Here is a 21775-nt window from a genome sequence, read left to right on the forward strand (position 1 = left end):
GGACTTCTCAAAATGTTGGATTGCTACCTAGTGGGCCCAGTGATCTTTTCTTACTACAAAGGTTGGCAAATGGAAACAACAAAAATTGTCCGATTTGTGGAACATTGAGCGCAGCTTACTTGTGTATTATCCAATTTGAAACAAATAAAAACATTGGCGAAATGGAAATACTGTATTATGGAACTAAAAAACAATGAAAACTATCAATACTACAAAAAAGTGCTCAATGCTAAGCATAAAAGCAAAGCAGAGCAAATTAAATCAAATATAGTTATTACTATCTGAAGCCTTTACAAATTGTTTCACCTAACGGATCATCAGAAGGTCTTATTCAAATATATTCTATTTGAATAAGACCTTCTGATGATCCGTTAGGTGAAACAATTTGTAAAGGCTTCAGATAGTAATAACTATATTTGTATTATGGAACTAAATGCAGCTACGGGGAATTTTGTACTTTACCCTCTGGTAAAGTAATACATGGGTTAACTGCGCAATCGCTAAGCGAAAGATAAGAACGTTTGTTTAGTATTCAGTGGAACAATAAATTATGCGATCACTAGGTGGATTTGAAAGCAAATCACATTCTTGCGCTCAGTTGCCATGGTGAATAAAAATAAAAGGAGTCATAATAAAAGTAAAACATAAAGAAAACGAAAAGACCTGAAGGATGTTGGGAGTTTTGTAGTGAACTGATGAAAGAAGCCAATAGAGCTATAGAAATCCAATAAGCAACTGATAGCTTGAGAAAGTACAGCAGATCGAGAACCTGCTGGGAAAATTCATTCCAAGTCAACCAGCGATGCTCTGCAGCATCATATTTGAACAGTTGTACTAAAAATAATAATTTGACTATCTCGTTTTTCTTTAAAAATACAGGTTTCAGAAATCGTTCTAGTACATCTAGGGACAGTAGAATATCGGGATGCGCAACTACATCCGCTTTTGGCTTATCCGCAACACTAGAAGGGTTACGAGTTTTTCTGATTTACAAAATAATATACATTTTATAGGATATATAAGAAGAATGAAGTTGGTTTTAAAGTAATTTAAGGTTTTTAGTTGAAAACAAGCGAGCAACAAAGCGTGAAAAAAATGTCAAATTGGCAATTGACCCTTCTAATGTTGGCGGAACAACGGAGTTGCGCGTCCCGGTATCTACCGTCCCTATAGTACATCTTGCACAAAGCAAGGACAATCGTCTTTTGGCAATAGTTTAATCCAAAGTAAAGGCAATAAAACGATAGAAATAACCTTTCAAACAACAAATACAAATATTAACACGATATTTTACATCAGTGCACAAATATGTTTGGACTTAACATTGATAAAAGTTGGGCGAGCGAGAACAATCTTCACCGGTTGTTTCATTTTAAAAATAAGATGACACTTTTGTCATGCACCAAACATAATAGAAATCGTATCCTCCAAAGCACTCTCCCAAATACTGCAACTCCATATTAATTTTTAGCTAAATTTATCTTTGACATGAAAGATAAAATAGTAACTATCACACATCACCCTCCCATGTGAGTTAACAATATCACTATGCAATGGCTTCACACATATTGATGTTGGGAAGAAGCCCTAGTAATCGAAATATTTGTGAGCACAGGGGTTTACTTTGCGCATGTTCTCAATTCGATCTCAGCTTTTAATCCCAACTTTGTTGTGGAAACAATTTATCATATTTTCTGAGGCATTTACACCAATTCCTTTACAGCCACTATCCATGGACTTCTAAATAGTAGCATCTGTACTGGAAACGCAGTGACCAACAAAAGGCCAAACAGTTGGTACAACAGTGGGCCAACAGCCAAGTAACTAACCCTGTTGGCCCACTGTTGGCCAACTGTTGTACCAACTGTTTGGCCTTTTGTTGGTCACTGCGTTTCCAGTCCAAGATGCTACTATTTAGAAGTCCATGCACCATCATTGTGGATGTTTTGTCAAACAACAGATTGCATGATGAAATTCCAACGTAAAAATAAAGCAAAACAATCAACTAAAGCAAAAAATTAATTCAATTATCTACTGGTAATTTAGCAAGTTGATACTCATGACGTGCATTCAACGTCATTGAACGTTTTATCAACCCAAACGCCGCCAAGAATTTACAGAATATTTTCGTATTTTAGATAACCGTAGATTGGTCAAAAATAAAATATTTTCGAAAGGCAAAAGAACGGTCTTCTCCCAATGCATCACCACCAAATGTGAAGAGTTGTTCTGAATCCTGCGTGGCTTGCGGCTGCGTTTTTCTGAAGAATAGTTTTCTACGTTGGCTACGACGTTTCAGTTAGGGATAATGTTTCAACAAAATGTTCATTGAAATGGTTTAATTAAGATTTAGTGTTTATTCCGACATTTTCAACCAGCGACATTTCGACAAGTAACTTCGCGATGATGCAGGTTATGTCTAGCGATGGTTGTGTAAAGTTCAAATGCAGACTTGAATTATATTTTTTTTAAATATCTTAAACTCAACCAGTTAATTGAGTCTTCTTCTTCGTTTGAACCTTCTTCGCCACTCCAAGGGTCGAGGGGCTCTGCCTTTTACCACCCTTGGGCAGTGGCGGCGACGCGGTCTAGATGTTTGGGCAGGTGTCGAGCAGCCATTCAATTGATTTGTCATCCAGTTCACGCAGACCACGCACACCATTTGGCGCATGGTAGATGGCGCAATTACAAATGGTGTGGTCTACGGTTTAATTGAGTGATGGTTGTAAACCAGTTAAATATCTTAACAATAGCCGCTGATAGTGACAGCAAGCAGCTATTAGACTACCATGTGAAATACTTTAAACTTTTTCAACCGATACAACCCATGTTCATCATTATCGGCAGCATCACTTGAATTCAAATTACTCCGGAAGATGTCCTAGAAAAAATTACTCAATTGGATTAATCTGAATAAAAGAAAATAAAATTGTCCAATAAAGTTTTGAAAAACAAAAAATTAATTTTGGGATTTGAAAACACAACGCGGTCATAGTATTTTCAGTTACGTCGCTTTGTTACAGAAGCAACTTACAACATTTTTTTCATCGAAATTCGCTACAATGCCTAGCACCGACCAATCATGAATGTGTCCAACCAGACTGCGCAAACAATTTGCCATAAAACATCAATCAAACATAACAATAGGCCTTTGGCAGTTAGCAAGTTCATATTGAGCTGTAAACATTTTATATCAGAATATGTGGCACAGCAATTGCTCAACGACTGAGCAAGAATACGTTTCGTTCCAACATTATCACAGTGTACAGTGCTTAGAGGAGCTCTCTTTCAAGTTCTGAGTTCTTGTTTGTTTGTAATTAAGTGTCGACACTTTGCAGCTTTCTTTCCTCCTGTTGATCTTCTGGAGAGTCAAACTCTTGTTTGTGTCTCTTCTTGATCCGTAAACGGAAGAATGAGTTGGCACTACTTGATCTTTGCCACACCACCAGTGGGCATACTTTCGTAACAGCTTCGAACGAACTTCCTTGGTAGCTAGGCAATATATCCAAGGAGACAGTAAAGAGTTGAGTGAAATGAACAACCTGTCAAGACGATACAGGACACACAATCTGAAAATAAAAAAGTCTTTCAACGACACATCAATAAATGCATCACAGAGTTTTGTATGCTTTCTAAATCAGATGTAAGTTTTGAAATGTCATATATTTCTCGATGAAACTATCAAAAGAAATTTTCAATCTTACCTAACATCGTCTTCAAATATCGATACTAAGTAAAAATAAAATACCATAATAAAAAATAATAAAAATAAAATACCAAGTAAGCCTCGATGAAACTATGTGTTTTTGCTATTTTAAGTTTTGTTATATTGTTAACAAAAGTACAGAATATTCACTATAGGTGGACTGCAGCACTTTCCCTCATATTTTACCAATCATGCGCTGGCGCGGACAGGTTAAGCACATGGTCAACAATGACATACAATGTTTATCATTTTAAGTAATTTCTTAATGCAAGCTTCAAAATTTATTGCATAATTATTGATAGTAAAATTATACAATAATTTAATATTTTCTTATGGAACATTCTAGGGGCCACATAATATTTTTTGTGTTACATGTTAGGCTAGATTACTATTTATGTTGGTTTTTATTTTCTATGTAAATAAACCTCACCTTTCATCATCTTTTGTTTCCACCACCACTTCAACAATGGTCAAGGTTGTATAGACGACGCTGCATATGATTGAGAAAATAATGAGGTGAGAAAATTTTTGGATGAATTTACGGACAAGCCTGGTTTTGGTTTCGGTTCCATTTCCATTTATTTTGGTCGCGACGATCCTTTTGTTAAGTTTTTGAGTCTTGATCCAGTACTTTCGAAAAATGAAAGTGAAAAGGAGTATCACGAAAACCGCAGGAAGGAATATCAAAAGAATGGGAAAGGCAATGAAGAGAAGACTCAACTGGAAAGATAATGATAAATTTAAAGCATCTCTGTTGTCCTCAACTGAACCATAAATTTGATTTATTCTCACCCTTAATTTCGGTTTGAAGATCTAATTTTTTAAGACATACTCACATAAGATTTAGTTTAGATATCATAGGACTGAAACGAGCCTACTATATGAACAGATAGTATTATTTACGCTTTGCTGTTTGACTGAAGATTACAGTATTTAAGATCTGCTTTGCCTGAGTTCTTTTTACAATCTTACATCTATGATTCGTAATATATAAACCTTCAATTTTGGAGAAATTTTTCTCGCTTGGTAGACTATCTGACGGATGCGAAATGAAGTGTTACATTTTATCTCTAAAGGAGGGGTTCCAACCTTCTTTCAACCGTGGCCCCCTTTGAAAATTTTAAAAATCAATGTCCCCCCTATTTTTTTCAACCTTTTGAAAAAATTAAGAAACGTTATTTTAATTAAAAAACTTGTTTATACAGTAAGCGGTAGTTAGATGGTTGAGGTTGTTTTTGCAGTATTTTAATTAAATTTTAATTTATTTATTTTGTCAGTTGGAGTAGACTTAGAGATGAAAAATTAATAAAATTATTATTATTCAAATTTTTCCATGGCCCCCTTGAAAAAGGCTCATGGCCAACTAGGGGGGCATGGCCCCCAGGTTGGGAACCTCTGCTCTAAGGTTTGCTTAGAAATAACTATAACTTTTGTTTTCTTACAGTCGATAAGTTAACTTAAAGAAAATCAACATAAACTTTCGCGAAAAATTTCGTATTTAGCGGAACGCCTACTCTTGACATTGATGAAAAACCACTGAACTAGTAAAACTTAGCAAAACTTTAAAAACAATCAACACAATCTCCCACAAATTGGAATACAAATTGGTCGAGTTCACAGCCCAAAGGAATACACTTGATTTATATTATTTTAAGCATGTTTTGTTTGTAGTAAAAGCTAAAGAACACAAATTTGCACAAATAAAAAAAATTCTCAAAATTGAATAAAAATTCGTCGAGTTCACAATCCTGCATGAACGCGACTAACTTTCTTTCCGCCATTTGTATTGACAAACATACAATCAATGCTTATTGACAACTTACTTTCCAACTGGACTTGTCGCATAAGACTTTAGGTTGACTTGCCACTGTTATTCCCACCACCAAGAAAGTGTATACCCATCCGGATGCAACGGTGACGTATATTCTGCATCGTGTCAGTCTTCGTTGGTAATCGATCGAATAGTGGCAGTAATGAGCAATGTCGATTCCGAGTGTTGCCAAAGCAACATACGGTAACATGACACAGTAAATATACATCGGACCCCAAACCATGCACATAACATAGCAAATTTGCAGATTCAGCTGGTTTGCGTAAATTATTGCCACTACGTCCAAAAGATTAGTGATGAATAAGGCCACGCCGCAAATAATGTTGCTGACAGCAAGGTTGATTATGTAATAACGATTTTCTGGATGGTGGAGACTTTCTTGTTTAATCTTCACTTTTATGCAAGCAATGTTAGATCCAATGATTGCGACAGCAAAGGTTAGTCCAACTCCTAACTCCCACATGTCTCGAGGGCATGGAGACAACAAATCGTTCCTTCCTGCATCCGTGGAAAGGTTGCTTGAATTGGTTGAACTTGTAAAATTTATATTTGGAAACGCTGTTGTAAAGACGTTCGATTTGTCGGAAATTCTCAGCGTTGCATTGTGGGTAATGTTGTTCATGATAAGTTTCTTCAATAAATTGTTTAGCAACTAAACAGTTGGTTTTGTGCTGAAAGGTTAACAGTAGATTATGCAGTGCTTGCAAATTTAAAAGTGTGTCAAGAATTGTAATGACGTAATGCTGCTTGCTATGACGTAAGCTTTGTTACATTTTGGTTTTCAAAACTTGCAGCACTATTAGTTAACTTGAAGTTGTTGGAGGGAATTTTACTGAGCTGAGATTTCGAGTGACGTAGTTCCAAAGCAAAAGTACCGATCACAGTCATTTTTGGAAACTTTAGTTTTAGGGAATTTATGTAAACCCAACATTTACTTGCATCAAACAATAAACTGTGCTTGATACACACAAACTGTCTGACGCAAGAGACCAGCAATGCAGACAGTAGCACTCATTTATCATCCTCACCCACCAACAAATCCAAGAGGTCGCTTGGTCACGTGCTCTCCCAAACAAATAATGATAATAATAATCGAAAAAAACACTCAAGTAACATGCAGCAAATTCCTTTTTTCCAATAGTTTCTGGCTCGCTGCACTCAAGCCCATTCTAACCTAACTGGCGGAATTTTAAGAGTCTTAGAAATGTTTGTTATATGTGGTTTTTAAAAACTAAGAAAATAATGCATTGCTTGGAAGTAAACTTATTAACCATGCAACCAGTTAATAGTTAAATTGACCTGTTTTATTGTTTATAGAAGTATGAGATGAAATGCGCCCGTATAGACCTATAGCAAGAGAAGGCTGCTCACAGACCGACTTTCAAAATTGTACCTAAACGCTACACAACACTACAGCATGCCAACTCTCAACAAATCAATCATTGAAATCCTTCCTTGGTAGTGAAAAAAAAAACGCTCAAAAGGTAAATTCAACTCAAAACCAAATGTAATGTAAATTAATGCGGAAATCCAGTTTTAATTTGATAAATTAAGTGTTCGTCTTGAATTCATCAAAACACCATTATTGGGGGTAAAAATGCACAAAAAGAGAATTATTTAACAAAAGATGAAATTTTCACGATTAAATTTTTAACAAACAACCCATAACCTACTTAACTAACGTCAATAACTCGTGGACAAGCCATTGAAGTTAAATAAGCAAACACCGCAATAGGGTAAAGAACCAAGAAGAACTGTACAAGATTGTGCATACATTTTGATATAGTCAGGGTTGGAAGTAACGACTAGTTGTCACTATTCGATAGCGTTATTCGTTGCTTTCTGAATATCGAATGCTTATACCCGTTCCTTTTAAAAGTAAATATGGAATGCGCGTTATTCACTGCTTTTTTATGCAAGCAACGAAATCATTATTCGTTTTTCACTAACCAAATTTTGCCGCAACACAGTTCAGAAAAACCATGCCAGTGAGAGTCGTTAACAGTTAATGCGGTTTTCCCGCAAGTTTGGGCTTGTTTTTTTTTTCGAATTTTCGTATTTTTTTTAGTTTGCGGGTTGCTTGTTTGTGGGCTTGTTTTTTGGCCAGTCAATTTTTAGTAATTGCTATTCATTGCTTTTTTTCAGTATCGATAGTGGAAAATCATTGCTTTTTTGGGCACTATCGAATAGTGAAATAGTCATTGCTTTTCGACTAACGACTTCCAACCCTGGATATGCATGGGGTCGGCCTTGATAGGCTGCCAAGTATAATTAACTGCCAAACTCTTTTTGTAAAATCTTTGGGCAAACCTTTACGTAATGGCAAAACTTTAGGTTGCTTCTTTTGGCTAAAACTTTACTGCTGATGAAATAACATGAGTGATTCTCATAGCTACCCTAGTAAAGACAAACTCTTCTGTTAGGTGACCGCTTTTGACATCATATAGCTACCTAAGAACAATTCAGTGCCATCCGATATCTATCTTGTGTGTTTTAAATTCTTTCGGTTTTAAAACTTTCAAGTAGTATTATATTTTGTCATCCTGAACTAACCTCATTTGTCTAATAAGCATCTTGCAACCAATCCTGTCTCCTCGATGCAGTTTTCAATTCCTTTTTTGACTTAGTTTTTATATGACCTTTAATATAAAGCCATTGATGATTACACCTCCTTACATTTGTTTCAGCTTTTTCGCCTTGATTCTCCAACTAAGATCACAAAACAAGGTTGCCAATTGTGTTCGCCTTTAACTGTTGATGTAAGATGTTTTGTTGGCAAGAGAAACTACCACATCACTGCTGTGTTGTTGTAAATATGCTGACAGGAAAACACGCACGTAGCAACGTTTCCGACAAAACTATCCGTATACGTTGCCATGAGTGTTCTAGGCGTCAAATGCAAACATGTGAATTTTACTTTCGCAAAATATTGAGTCATTACAAAAGAAGAAAAGTTTTGTGCTACTGTAAGTGAAGTCACTAGAGAAATATCGAGTATGCTTCCTCAAGAGATTCTTAGCCGTTCTACTTTAATTTTATTTTCGTTTCGATTGTAAAAAAATTACCCAACCAGATAGCCTACAGTCGGACCAGGATTTGGGTGTTTATCACCTTACCTACTTTGATGTTACATTAACGCAAATATCGTAAAAACTAATGTTCTGCAGCCTGCTGCTCAGTTACGTCTCATGCTTGTCGACTATAGTTTTGCTGCTTTGGCCTACAGTAGGCCTACAAAGTCATCTTAAACCCGGAGCGCCCAACACTCAAATCAAGTTTTAAAATCCTTATTTTGGAAACGTGTAGTCCAACTAACAGAATATTTAACACTGCAGGGAGCTGCAGGGCGCTCCGATTACAAGTTAGTAAGATTGGACTGTAAAGGGTCAATTAAAAGCATGTTTTTGTCTCTTGTTCTTCATTCATCCTACTTCTCAAAGTTTATGCACTCCCCACAAATTTTTGTTGCTAGATTGAGTGATTGATTGATTTGATCTTTATTCTCGGAATGGGAAATCTTCTTTTGAGAGCTTAATCTTGGCAGTTTAGCATATTTGTAGGCTACAGGCTTTAAACCACTGACACGGAACTGGTCACCAGATTGACAGAGTGAGGTTTTCGCTTGTTGTTGAAGCGTTATTGCCGAGGAATTATTCCATCTACTAGGTAGGCTACCGCTGAATGGAAAGCAATCCTGAAATGTGTTGCTCAAGTGCACACTCCCAGTTTTTCTTCTTCGCCACTCCAAGGGTCGAGGGCCTCTTCCTTTTACCACCTTTGATCGTGGCGGCGACTCGGTTTAGAATCTAGGTGTTTGGGCAAGTGTCGAACAGCCACTGAATTGTTTCGTTATCCAATTCACTCAGCTCATGCACACCATTGGGCACATGGTAGCCTAAATGGTGCATGGAGTGGTTCTCAAATTGTGCGTTGCAACTTCTGTAACTAACTTCCAACGTTTGGTGTCTAAATTAAACGAATTTAAAACACAAACGTTGAAGTGACATTTGCCTAATTTGACAATTTGACGCCGGTTAACACAACGTTTTGCCAAACTCACTTTTCCCTAGTTCAAGAAGAACAACATAGGTTTTGTGCACAACCCCAGCTCTGCAAACTTGAAGTTTCGACAATCACAGGATAGCGCTTCATTAATTTAACCGAGGTCGATCATTTTGGTACCTGACTGAACGACATAGTCTTCTTCAAAGGGGTAATTGATCGGCTGTGTCAGTTTGTTTTTATACATTTTGTCTGCTTGCAATCTTGTAGCTTGCAAGCGTAAAAGTAATTTCGCTATAAAACTCTTTCATCCACTTTGTATCATCGCTTTTTAAAGCCTATCTCTCTTTTTTCGACGTTGCTATTTTTGCAACCATCTTGTCATAATGAATCATCTATGATACAAACAGTTCCTGGGTAACGAGAACTTTGCGGAACAAACAATGTTGTTGTTTTTTTTTTTAGTGCAATCCATTTAGTTACAATTTTAACGAAAGCATAAAAGTAAAATGAAGTAAAAGTTGGTGACTGAAAAGGACTGAAAGCCCTTTTAAATCTTGAAGCTTTCTATGTGTATCGTGCAATGCCGCTGTAAATACGACTTTTGGTAGTGTTGGAAAAATCGATCAAGCTAAAAGTTTGTGACTTTGCAAGATAAGTACGTAGGGCAATGCTTCCTAAGAAAGTCAACATTCCAAGCACATCGATTGCAATGATTGAAAACTCCGATATAATCATCAAGGAATATAATACCGGAGACTCAGAGAGAACAGTAACTTATTGAGGAAGAATTTTATTGTGTCCAAGTGGTTGCTTTTATCAGAGATCAAATACACAATTGCGTTTATGCTTTTTCCACTTTTTGCACAACAAGTTGTCTCCCATGGTCGCTTACCGAGTTTCTGACGGATAATTTGGTGTCTTATCCAAACAGCTGCTGTCTTCAGTAGCAAAAAACAATTCGAAATTAATCAATTCGAAAAAACGAATTGATTAATTTGCCCTATCCCGCGTTCCAACCACGATGTTCGAAACATCTGGTTTGGCAACATGATTTTATCAAGTGCAATATATTGTATCCCAGACAGCGAAATCCGTCATTTTTACATTGATTCAACGTCTGCAGACGATTTCAACGATTCAACGTTTGCAGACGTTGAATCAATGCAAAAATCACGGACTTTGTTGTCTGGGACTACGTAGTTTGAAGCTTAAAGTAAGAGCAACGGTTTGCAGTGATGCTTTGTTTAATATTGCATTTAACCATCGTCACAGACATGTTCTATGCAACATGGAAAGCTAACGCTGCTTACGAACACAAGATATGCACTGCTTGTCTTATTTAGATGGTAAATTCATAAGATTGCTAAACTCGACGATTCGTTTAACTTGGCGATTTTTCCAATTTCTCTTGAGGTCTCGAGTGGAGAGAAATCTATTTAAGGAATATTTGTTTTATATAAGCAATTTTATTAAGCTCAACTCCCGCAAGCAGATGCTACCAAACTCATCGATGATTGGAATGCTGGCAGCTCATATGGAATTTACAACCATGTGGTAAGAGAAGCTCAGCATGTTCACTGCGCCAGTCCTACAGCTCTGCAAAGTGCGGCTGCCCAGGAAAAATACTCCAGTTTTGCAAAGCTTCCTACTTGACTTAATTTTTATAAAATTAAACGTAGCTATCCATGTCCTGTCAAACAGACTCTTCAAAGCTGTTTCAAATGGCAAGTGCAGGCATGGGAGCAAGGTTGAGCAATTAGAAAACAAGATGCAGCAGCCTCACGCAAGCAGCTTTCAACAACTACGCAGCAGTCAGCTATAGCAGCCTATGGAAGGCATGTGGTTTGATTATTTTTAATCATTCGACAAAAACAAAAAATATTTTCCTGGTAGTGAAAAAGATGGAAATGAACCATTCTCTTGACGATACGAGGGTTTTCCTACATGCGTCATTGATTGCGTACTTTAAAGCATAACAAATTTTTTGTAATATAACAAACAAGTGAAAGAAATATAAAATACTCTCCCTTTTGCAGCCACCTGAAAGCAATTTTTTCCTAGTAAAAATGTTTCATCCGCTATGCTGGTTAAAAAATCGACTTGTGTAAGAACTTAAACACTATGATTTATTTCTCTCACTGGACAACCAGCCCATGTTCTCCCCTGTGCTGTGGTCTCTTCAATCGCAACTATTTCATTGCAAATGTTAGTATAGGTGCTGCCATTGTGACATTACTCTTTAACAGACTTTCTCAAAGGCCAAAAATCAGTTATCCAACCTGGCATGACAGAAGGTGCTGTTTCTTCCACATGCTATGTGCGGTTCAACCTGTTACGTAATCATTTCTTGCCATCAAATGCAAACTAAAACCAACACCTCCGCAACATGGTTCTGTCAGAAAGCTCTTGCTTCATTCTGGCTTACGTAGTTGCCAAGCAGTCAAACCGAAGTAGAACGAAATAGATTTATGGCTGAAAATATATCGACTAGATTCCTATATTTTCTCAAGTCGCATTTTTGCTCTTTTTACATTTTTCAAACTTTTGACAAACTTGAAGCAATGTAAAAAAGACAGCTCCATTTACCTGGCGTGGCATAAGCACTACAACTTTCAAAGCAGTTTGTCTTAAAATATTCTTGCACAAAAAAGCTTCCTGCACCAAATTAACACACAAGTTTCAACATCAGCATGTGGCCATCGCTTTGTCTTTCGTTCTCACCGCTCTCCAGTGCGGTTGCAACATGACGGCGACAAATCCAGGAAGTCACATGCTAATATAGAGGCCACCTACGTTGTTGTTTGTTAGCTACGTCTGTCTGAATTATACCTCCACAATAAGTCAATTTTACTTAATTGCTGCCCGACACCCAACATAGAAGAAAGTTTTAGTGAATATGTGCGTTACAAGGATGACTAAATTGACTATAAGTGTAGATGTTGAATGATGCCGCAGTGTTAGTGCCGTACAGGCAACGGATTCAACACTTATTGTCGCATCATCATGAAAAGCGGAATAATTCACTTTTGTGTAGTCTAAGACTACGTCATAGCATCCTATAGCCTACAGACCTTGCCAATGTGCGAAGCTATAATCATAAACAAAAGCTGATACAATTTTGATATTGAAGCCGATGCTAAATGTACTTTTTTCTCTTTGAAATGATAGTTACACAAAAACAAATTGTCAAAGTGTAATTACTGACTCTCAAGTCACTGCAAATTTCTGGTTTCACTTTAAAAAATGACAAACCTCTTCCTTTTGGCAGTGTTGCTAGATGTTCTTCTAATTTCCAGCAAAAAGTGCCCAAATTCAGTTCAGTATTGGCATGGTAATGCAATAGCAGCATATAGCAGTCTATAATCACACAAAATATACACTGCTATAACTTGTTCCTCAACTTTTGTTGAGGCTATCAGCTTAAACGGAGGAAAGCTGTCGAGTGCGTTCGACTTTCTGCACAAAGAAACTGGAAGACCAAATAGCGCTGGTTCGACTGAGTCGGCGCTTGAGCAACGCACTTTAAGGATTGCTTTCAATTCAGCGGCACCTATTGGATAAAAAGAAACTCACAAAATTTTCAAGACATTTCTACCCATGAAAAAATTCAGAGACAACAACACTTCAACAATATGGTGTGTAGCCTACTCCTCCTTGTGACTTAAACCCGATGGAACGTTGACCGCCACGATAGCTCAGTTGGTTAGCGTGTGTCTTCGTGAACGAAGAAGCTTCAAGACCAAGCAGCGCTGGTTCGACTCTCGGGGTGTGCACTTGAGCAACGCATTCTGAGGACTGCTCTCCATTCAGCGGCACCTAGTGAATGAATAGTTCTCCGGCAACAAAACTTCAACAATCGGAAATTTCGCTCTGTCAATCTCGTTAACCGGCCCTGTGTCAAAAGCCTCTACAAGTATGCGAAACTACCGGGAATAACCTATCAAGGCTTTGTCTGTCCGAAGATAAAAATTCAAACCAACTAACGTCTCAAACCAACCAACGTCTCAAACCAACTAACGTCTCAAACCAACTAACGTCTCAAACCAACCAACGTCTCAAACCAACCAACGTCTCAAACCAACCAACGTAGAACGTCTCTGTTATGTTATGTTGTCCACCCGAAAAGCCAGGACCGCTGACCATCGCTTACTTTCCACACCTAGTCAACAGCCAATGTTCATTGTTTGGTCAATTCGAACAAGACATAAAATATGCCGCATACAATATTTTCAACGCAAGCCGATTTATTAAACGCACAATATATTTTATGATAAAACATAAATTATTCGGCCTCTGCAGCTGTACTACATCTACATGTACCTTTTATTTAGTTGTACTCTCTACTTGATTTCTGGCATGCCCACCTAGTACATTAGTCTTTTAATACATTGATTCAACGTTTGTACACGTTGAATCAAAGCAAGGAAAGACTAATTATCTGGTTAGGTAACGAGCAAAAAGAGAAGTAAAAGTTCGTACTTCCTGCGCTGACTATTTGTGCCCCACTACCTGGCACAAGAATACTAAGCGAGAGCCTGATTCATTTTCTTGTCATCACTATCTCTCCAAAGAGAAAGATGACGCTTCTATTCCTTTCCTTGTTTTGGTTTAGCTCGCAATTCAAACCCACTGACTACGCTGGGTACAAAGGGGTGTTCCTTCATCATTCACTGACATTGAGTGACTAACTTTGAAAGTACAATCGTCAGCCCTTTCCATTCCAACAAATGCAAATAGTGATTGGGTTCTTTAGAGGAGAACGAGTGCGGCACAGAGGAACGAAATGCTCACCAAGTCCTCATGAAGAGTCCTGCACTCACAGCATCGAAGATAGGCAGACCATGGTAGACTACACAGCAGTGGTAAATATTGCTTGTGTGGCTTGGCTAGCCCTACATTGGTTTAGTTTTGAATCTTTATCCTCGGAATGACAAAGCCTTGATTGGTTATTCCTGGTAGTTTCGCGCATTTATAGAGGCTCTTGAGGCAAGGCTGGTTACTGAGATTGACAGAGTGAAGTTTTCCGATTGTTCAAGTCTTGTCGCTGGGGAATTATTCCATTCACTAGGTGCCGCTGAATGCAGAGCAGTCCTTAACATGCGTTGCTCAAGCGCACACCCCGAGAGTCGAACCAGCGCCGCGTGATCTTGAGCCGGGCGCGTAACCACTGAGCTAACGGGGCGGACTATTGCATGCATTGAAGTACAACAAAAGATATATCTCATATCAGTAAATTACTTTTTTTTTTAAATTTTAATAAACACGGCGCTAAGATATATCATGACTACAGATAGTTTCGCATAGACTTGACTGATTTTACTTCCCGCATCAGCAAACAAAGGTACGAAAGGTTTGTTCACTGACTTGTTGAAGCAAAGACTTCCTGAGATTACTTCTAATATATGATTCACGTATACAAATTGAAAAATAACCCAGACCAGGAACATTTAGAGCTGTAAACGTTCACAAGTTTGCAAATACTCATGCAATATTGATTCTGCAAAAGCGCAGACAATTGAACGTATGCGGTGGTTGGCCAATTATTTTAATCTAAATATAGTTTAAAATAAAGCGCCTAATTTTTTCAAATTATCTCATCCTATCGTGAATATTAAATGTAATCCTCACAACCAACTATTGATTCCGAGGACAAACAAACTTATTATTGCATAGGTTTTTCAATTATTAACGTAAAATAATAATCAGATGGACCTTGCAAACAAAAGACAACCCCGTTCTCGTGATTCTATACAATTTAAGGATTCTTTGCACAGCCAGGAAAATGAAACTGCGTATAGGAAGCTTGCTTACGTAAGAAGCATCGACATAAACACCGCAGGTTGGTTGCTCAGCAAAATTTTCAGCTTGCAATTGTTTTGGTAAATAATCCCCTTATCTAAGAAAGAGTTACTTTAACCAGATAACTTACGCAACTGTATCTTGACTATGTTCGAAGTTTAATTTATAAATATTAAGCTGCATAAGTACATCAACACGTTTGTTTGGTATAGATGTTGGTAGACTACAGATAATTGTTATTCTATGATTGAATACACTTCTTTCAAATGCTGTTGTTGCAAATGCAAAAACTATTGAAGATATCTTGGAATCGACATGTATTGTGCCTACATCAGCATATCTGTCTTCGTCATCAAGCAAAAAAGTCTACGTTGCTTCTCATTAAGTAATGAAAATAACCTTGTATCCTAAAGCAGGGTTCCGCAAACTTTTTTGGGCCACGGACCACTATTTGTGGATCTGTTTATTCGCGGACCCCCAATACAAAGGTGAAAAGGAATAAAACCGAATTTTGTTTATTTAAAAACCTGACAACATCAATGGGACGGATGGGTTTGCTTCTTATTGCATAAGTCAACAATTCTCAGAGTTATTTGTGAAAGGCAAACTCGTAAGTCAGGGTCCACGGAAAGTCTGGACCTGTATATTGTCTTCATATTGGTAAGAGCTAAAAATGCTGTCTCACACATGTAGGTCGTGGCAAAAGGCAATAAAATTTTAGTTGCCTTTTGCGATAGCAATGGGTTTCTTACACAACACTCAACCAGAAAAATGCAATAGCTGTTTGATTCAAACTAAGCACTAAAGTTCGATCAGATGATGATTTGGCTAATTCTTCTTCTTTGCGTCCTGACAGGTCAGTCTTTGTAACAACAAAAGGGTTTAAAATCCAATCAAAATTCTCACATGGCTCTTTTAAAAAGTACCTACTTCTTGAAATGTGCAGAAAGCAATTCCAAATGTTGTGTAACGTCAGAGAAAATCAACTCTGTATTAGTTAGGGGTTTGTTGGTAATGTAGTCACACAGAACAGGAAACATATCCACAACATTATCATTTATCCTTGTCATTATCATTTACGCACATTATCATTTATATAGGCCTACTGTAAACGCATATGTGTGACTTTTTAATCTCTTGTCATATCGCTACGGACCAGCTGTGCAGTCCATAAACAGACATAACTCAGGAACAACACTACATTTAACATTTTAAAAACAAAAAACAAAAAGCGAACGTTTTCGGCTAGTCATATAGCCCTTTTCAAGCCTATAAGAAAATACATTTTTAAAATAAATGCTAAAGAATCAGTCGTGTGCAGTCGTCGCGGACCACCAATAGTCCGCGGACCACAGTTTGGGAAACCCTGTCCTAAAGATCTCTTGAATCTTAGGCTGAACAACAGTTTATTGTGATACCACTCTAACAGCCATGTTTAGTTGTAGGAAGGCTGCCGCCTACTTTGGCACTCCTCCGTGACTTGTTTAACACCGAAATACCGATGTCTATAAACTGATGATGTAAACTGTAAAACGATGTCAATTCAGATGTAACCGATGGCTGTAAACTCATTGCTACAGATGGCTGCCGAGAAACGTATTGCTTCGTTTTATTGGTTATAAGTTCAGTTGATTAAACCGAGGGTTCTCGACTGGGGAGGAATGTTCAGTGTTTATAACTAAGTTATTCGTTATAATTAAGTGAAATATTTCTCTTCAAGTTGAGTTATTGAGTCTATGAATTAGGGGAAGGTCGGGACCCATGATCATGGTGGGAGCCATAATCTACCCCCGTTTTTTTTAATATAAAGTACTCTTTTTGCATTTTTTGACGTCATTATATTTTTTATGCTTGGATAACTTTTCCACAATCCTTTGGTCAAAATTGTACTAAAAATGAAGGTGCAAAGAGGATTTATAGGTTTTGGGTTAAAAAAGTAAATTTTTTTGGCTGAATGTGTTTTAAAATAACTCATTTGTTATGCAAGAAATGTTCATGAACTTTTTTGTAGTGGTAGGTGATGTATTTATGATGAGATTAAGCTGAAAGTTTTTTAGATAGCAATGTTAGTTTTTTTTCAGCTGTTGTTTCATTTCTGAACAATCAGGTAGGGAGCCTTGAGTCACCTTGTGTTGGGACCTACAAGCCATGACAAGTGCCTGTGATAGTAGATGTTAAAGTGTCATATGACATCATTTTTTTGTTTTCACACCTTTCCATTAGGATATATCACAATTCTGACTTTTGTTTCGTTTGCAACTATTAATTATGCTATTTCACATAAAAATTCTGACAACTCATCCCAAGGAATCATTTGAAAATTCTCCATCGCTTATTTCAAAATTTAAAGCTTGGAAGCTGGCTTGAAGATTGATTTCACACATAAATAATACAACTATGTTTCAGAATTGTATTTTTGATATGGCGAAGTGATTTCTTTGCTAAAATACTAAATTTTTTGGTATATCGCAATTGTGGCTTATCGCTCCCCACATGTGGGGTGCGATAAGCCGCTTGGCGCGTGTTTATGTTTTTGAGCGTAAATTAAACATTCGCTGAAATAATAACTTGTGCTTTTGCTGTAGAGTAGGTAGCACTACAAGGCATTGCAAAACCAATTTTTAAAGAAAAATATTGAGAAACGTAGAAGATATGCATCTAAAAGAAAAAAGTGGCTCGCAGGTCCCGACCTTCCCCTATATTCCTTTTTATTTGTCAGTGAACTGTTACATCTGCCACCTTAGTTTTGTGAATGAAAGTTACGAGATAATTAGGAAATTCATTGAATACCTTTTTTTGTGTAATGTGAAATTTTTGCTTGGTGTTTAAAAAGGTTAGGTTGCATTGATGGGTCCTTCATAAACAACTCCATACTGCACTAAGGGTCGAATGCAGAAAGGTAGCTCAAAACTAGTTTTAAGCAAGCGGGGCTTAGACAGGTGTGGATTGAGCCGAGTTTTGCGCTGCAGAAACTATTCTTACTTTGAACCTGGCTTAAAACTCGTTTCATTCCAGGTTTTGAGCCACCGATTTAAGTCGCCAAAAATGGCGACTTAACAGCGGCGGATCTTGACGAACTTTTGCAAACTGGATTTCAAAGGATTCCGGTGAAGTTGTGTGTTCAGTACCTCTAGATTACAGGGGTGACGAACCTTTTTGCGGTCGTGGGCCACTTTGTCAATTACACATGAGTTATCGGGCCACACAACTTTTTATTCGTAACCTACTATAAAATCTTTTAGAAGCGACCCAAGATATTATTCATGAAAAGTAACAAACAACAGATGAAAGTAATAAAACCCACACGGTTGAAATTATCTTACGCAGAATCGAAACATATAATAGCGAAAAATAAAAACACATCAACTTGAGAAAAAAGGATAGAGCAATAGTAGGCTACTTGCACTGATAATGACGACCACGACAGTTTAATTTTCGAAGCGTTTTATAACTTTAAACCCTGAAAGTTAGTGTTTACGGTTTAGGGCAAGAAAATAGCAAAGGAAAGATGTTGCCTACCAGTGAAAGCATAAAACAGCTCTGAGATGTCTTTTGTCTTTAATGCATGAGCGATTGTCAAATTGTTTTGCGGACCACACAAAATTCTTTGAGGGGCCACATGCGACCCGCGGGCCGCAGGTTCGTCACCTCTGCGAGTCTAGAATATGTTCGGTATTCATTTCGTGAATGCAACTCTTGAGAACTTTTTGATTGTTGTCATTTTGATGTGAAATCACTTGAAAATTCTTCATGGAAGTCCATTCCCGTAATGATATTATTGTGACAGATAGCAACATTGTGCACACAGGCCACTGCCACAATGATAACCAATGTATTTTCTAAATTGGTCCGCAGCCGCGTTCTCAAACAACTCCTCGTGTCTTGATATGGCTTCTATTATAGCGCACTTGTGCTGCACCTAATGGCCTAATTCCATTAATATTGTCTTATTGAAATTGGGAACAAATCCGGCTATTATCAAAGATCCGTGCATCATGGGTTGTTCCTGGCCATGATGCGACAATATTTGTAATGCATAATTCTGCATCAACAATGCACTGGGTGTTTATTGAGAAATAGCCTTTCCTGTTCCGGAAAATTTCAGCGTTTTCACCACCAGGTGAAACTATAGGTAGGCTATATGCGTGCAATCAATTGCATCCATCACACAAGGAAAATAGGCAATACCATAAAACTTCTGTTTGGTATGTAGAATTTCTGCTGGCGATGACGGAAACTTTATGTATGTGTTTTTCCTTGCAGCAATATAACCTATGCTGAAACTTTTTTTTACTGTACGGCATACAGTCGTTTGGTGACATTGAATCAAGTCACCATCACTCCGTTGAAAATGTCCAGTTGCATAGAATCTTAAGGTACAAACAACTGTAGCATTGGTGAGAGGGATTGACTTCGCTCTGTGAAACTATCGGATAGTTGCTGGCACAGTTCTACTACAACAGCTTTGCTAAATCTGTAGCGTGCATGTGCATCACTTTATTTGTCGGATAGGTTTCAAAAATCACCATGGCAAGTCGAGTGACGTCTCACTTTGCGTCAAAAACGTGGCTTAAAATCAGTTTTATTATGAAGCGCAGCTCAATAAGTGACTTGGCAAAGCGACCTTGCAAATTAGTTTTTGCAGTGCGCTCAAGTTTTAAACGAAGCTTGACTGAAACTCGGCTTGCCTGAGAAGAGCTTGCCGTTAAGTTAGGTTTATTTTGAGCGACCTTTTTGCATTCGACCCTGAGTGTTAAAATAAGGTTTGATTTTTGAAAGAGCTTGCTTGGTGCTCTGGGCTACTTGGTGTGACGCACGAAGAAGGTTTCATGCTCATTTCAAACCGCACTTTCGAATATCGAGATGACGCTCGCACTGCTCAGTTGTGCAGCCAAACTATGAACTATTAAAATTATTGACCAAGAGATACAACCAATTTGCATCAGCCGCATCATATTTTGGAAATGTATCCTGAAATGTTTTCATAAGTTTTTTCAAATCTAGATACACGTATCTCCCTTCTGCTCTTTTGTTTCTATTTAAAGCAGCTTTGATGGAAAAATAAAAAATCTTTAGGAAATGACGTAAGCCTATGGGTTAAAATCGTCCAGTTGTTAGGAAGGAAAACGTGTTTGGCATGATACTGAATTGCTACAAAAGCGATTGCAAAAAGTCAAAGCCAGACAGGGCGGATTTAGCTGATGGGGGGCCCGGGGCACTTTTAGATCGGGGGGCCCCCGTGCAAAAAAATTTTTTGCGCCTACGGCGCGTAAAAACCATCTCTACGTCTACAGTAGCATCAGTCCAGTACTGCACAGCATTTTGCAGAAACTTTAAAGGTCAAAAGGAATAAAATAACACAAAAACACATTTTTTTCCACATAGGGGGGCCCTTCAAAAGTCGGGGGGCCCGGGGCAACTGCCCCCTCTGCCCCCCCTAAATCCGTGCCTGAAGCCAGACATTACTCCATCATCAAAAATAGCTTTGTTAGCCCAGTGATTAAGCGGCCAACTCAAGATCAAGCGGCGCTGGTTCGGTTCTCGGGGTGTGCACTTGAGCAACGCATCAGGCTGCTCTCCATTTAGCGGCACATAGAGGATTTAGTAATTCCCCAGCAACACTTCAACAACAATCCTAAACTTTAGTCTGACAATCTCGGTAAACGACCCTGCGTCAAGTGCCTCTACAAGTATGCAAAACTACCAGGAATAACCTATCAATTAGGCTCTGTCAGTCCGAGGATAAAGATTTAAAACCAACATTTTATCAGGAATGGTAGAAGACTTCTGAAAAAATTAAAATGTCTTATGACATACAACAATGATCAATTTTAGATCCATGGTGAAATATCTTGCAACGTATATTGCACAAGAATACTGTATTGTACCATTGTGTTGTCCAAGGATATTGTTTGTTTGTTTGTTTGTTTGTTTTTGTTTGTTTCATATCTTTATCCTGCATTGCGGGAGAGCGGACTTGAGCGCTATGCATCGGTGTCCCCCTTCCGACGTACACATGACCCACGCTGCAGCCGACGGCAAAGTATTGTAGGCTACGTATAATGTACAAATATCTTGTAGGCTACAACTGGTGAATCAGATCACTTAAACTTGATGAAGAACATGCTTTACCGCCCTCTAGTGGCATTATAAAATAAATAATGCCAGAAAAAACATCTCACCTTAAAAGGGGACTATGCCAACTTTTGTTTCAATCGGTTGAGTGGATGCCAAGAAAACACAAATTGCATTTTCATCACTACTGGCAGTGAAGAGCTGAAAGTGTGAACTAATGTGCCCACATCTTTACAACCAAAGGTCAAATCCAAAAACATGTTATTTTTAATTGAGCAAAAAATAATGGGATTGCGTTGAAGATACGTTTAATAATGTAAATTTAAGACAGCGTCCTCTAGTGGAAAAACATTAAAATA

The 21775-nt window shown here is 37.8% G+C and overlaps 1 protein-coding gene across 1 annotated transcript; it reads right to left on the reverse strand.

Annotated features, from left to right (window-relative positions):
- Positions 1-309: 309 nt before the first annotated feature.
- On the reverse strand, positions 310-6114 carry LOC145780918 (uncharacterized). The gene is made up of 3 exons (XM_082592581.1): positions 5530-6114; positions 4137-4426; positions 310-3569 (listed from the first exon to the last, which is right to left on the reverse strand). The coding sequence occupies exons 1-3, from the start codon at positions 5998-6000 to the stop codon at positions 3257-3259; spliced, it is 1074 nt and encodes a 357-aa protein (XP_082448707.1). The 5' UTR covers positions 6001-6114; the 3' UTR covers positions 310-3256.
- Between the last annotated feature and the right edge of the window lie 15661 nt (positions 6115-21775).

Source organism: Aplidium turbinatum, chromosome 12 (genome assembly GCF_918807975.1).
Source record: "Aplidium turbinatum chromosome 12, kaAplTurb1.1, whole genome shotgun sequence".
Lineage (NCBI taxonomy): Eukaryota > Metazoa > Chordata > Ascidiacea > Aplousobranchia > Polyclinidae > Aplidium > Aplidium turbinatum.

Coding starts and splice junctions, on each gene's coding strand:
- LOC145780918 (XM_082592581.1), bottom strand. CDS start 6,000: ATGTGGGAGTTAGGAGTTGGACTAACCTTTGCTGTCGCAATCATTGGA. Junction 4,427..5,529: donor GCGACAAGTCCAGTTGGAAA/GTAAGTTGTCAA, acceptor TTATCTTTCCAG/TTGAGTCTTCTCTTCATTGC. Junction 3,570..4,136: donor GAAACAAAAGATGATGAAAG/GTGAGGTTTATT, acceptor TTTTATTTTCAG/ATTGTGTGTCCTGTATCGTC.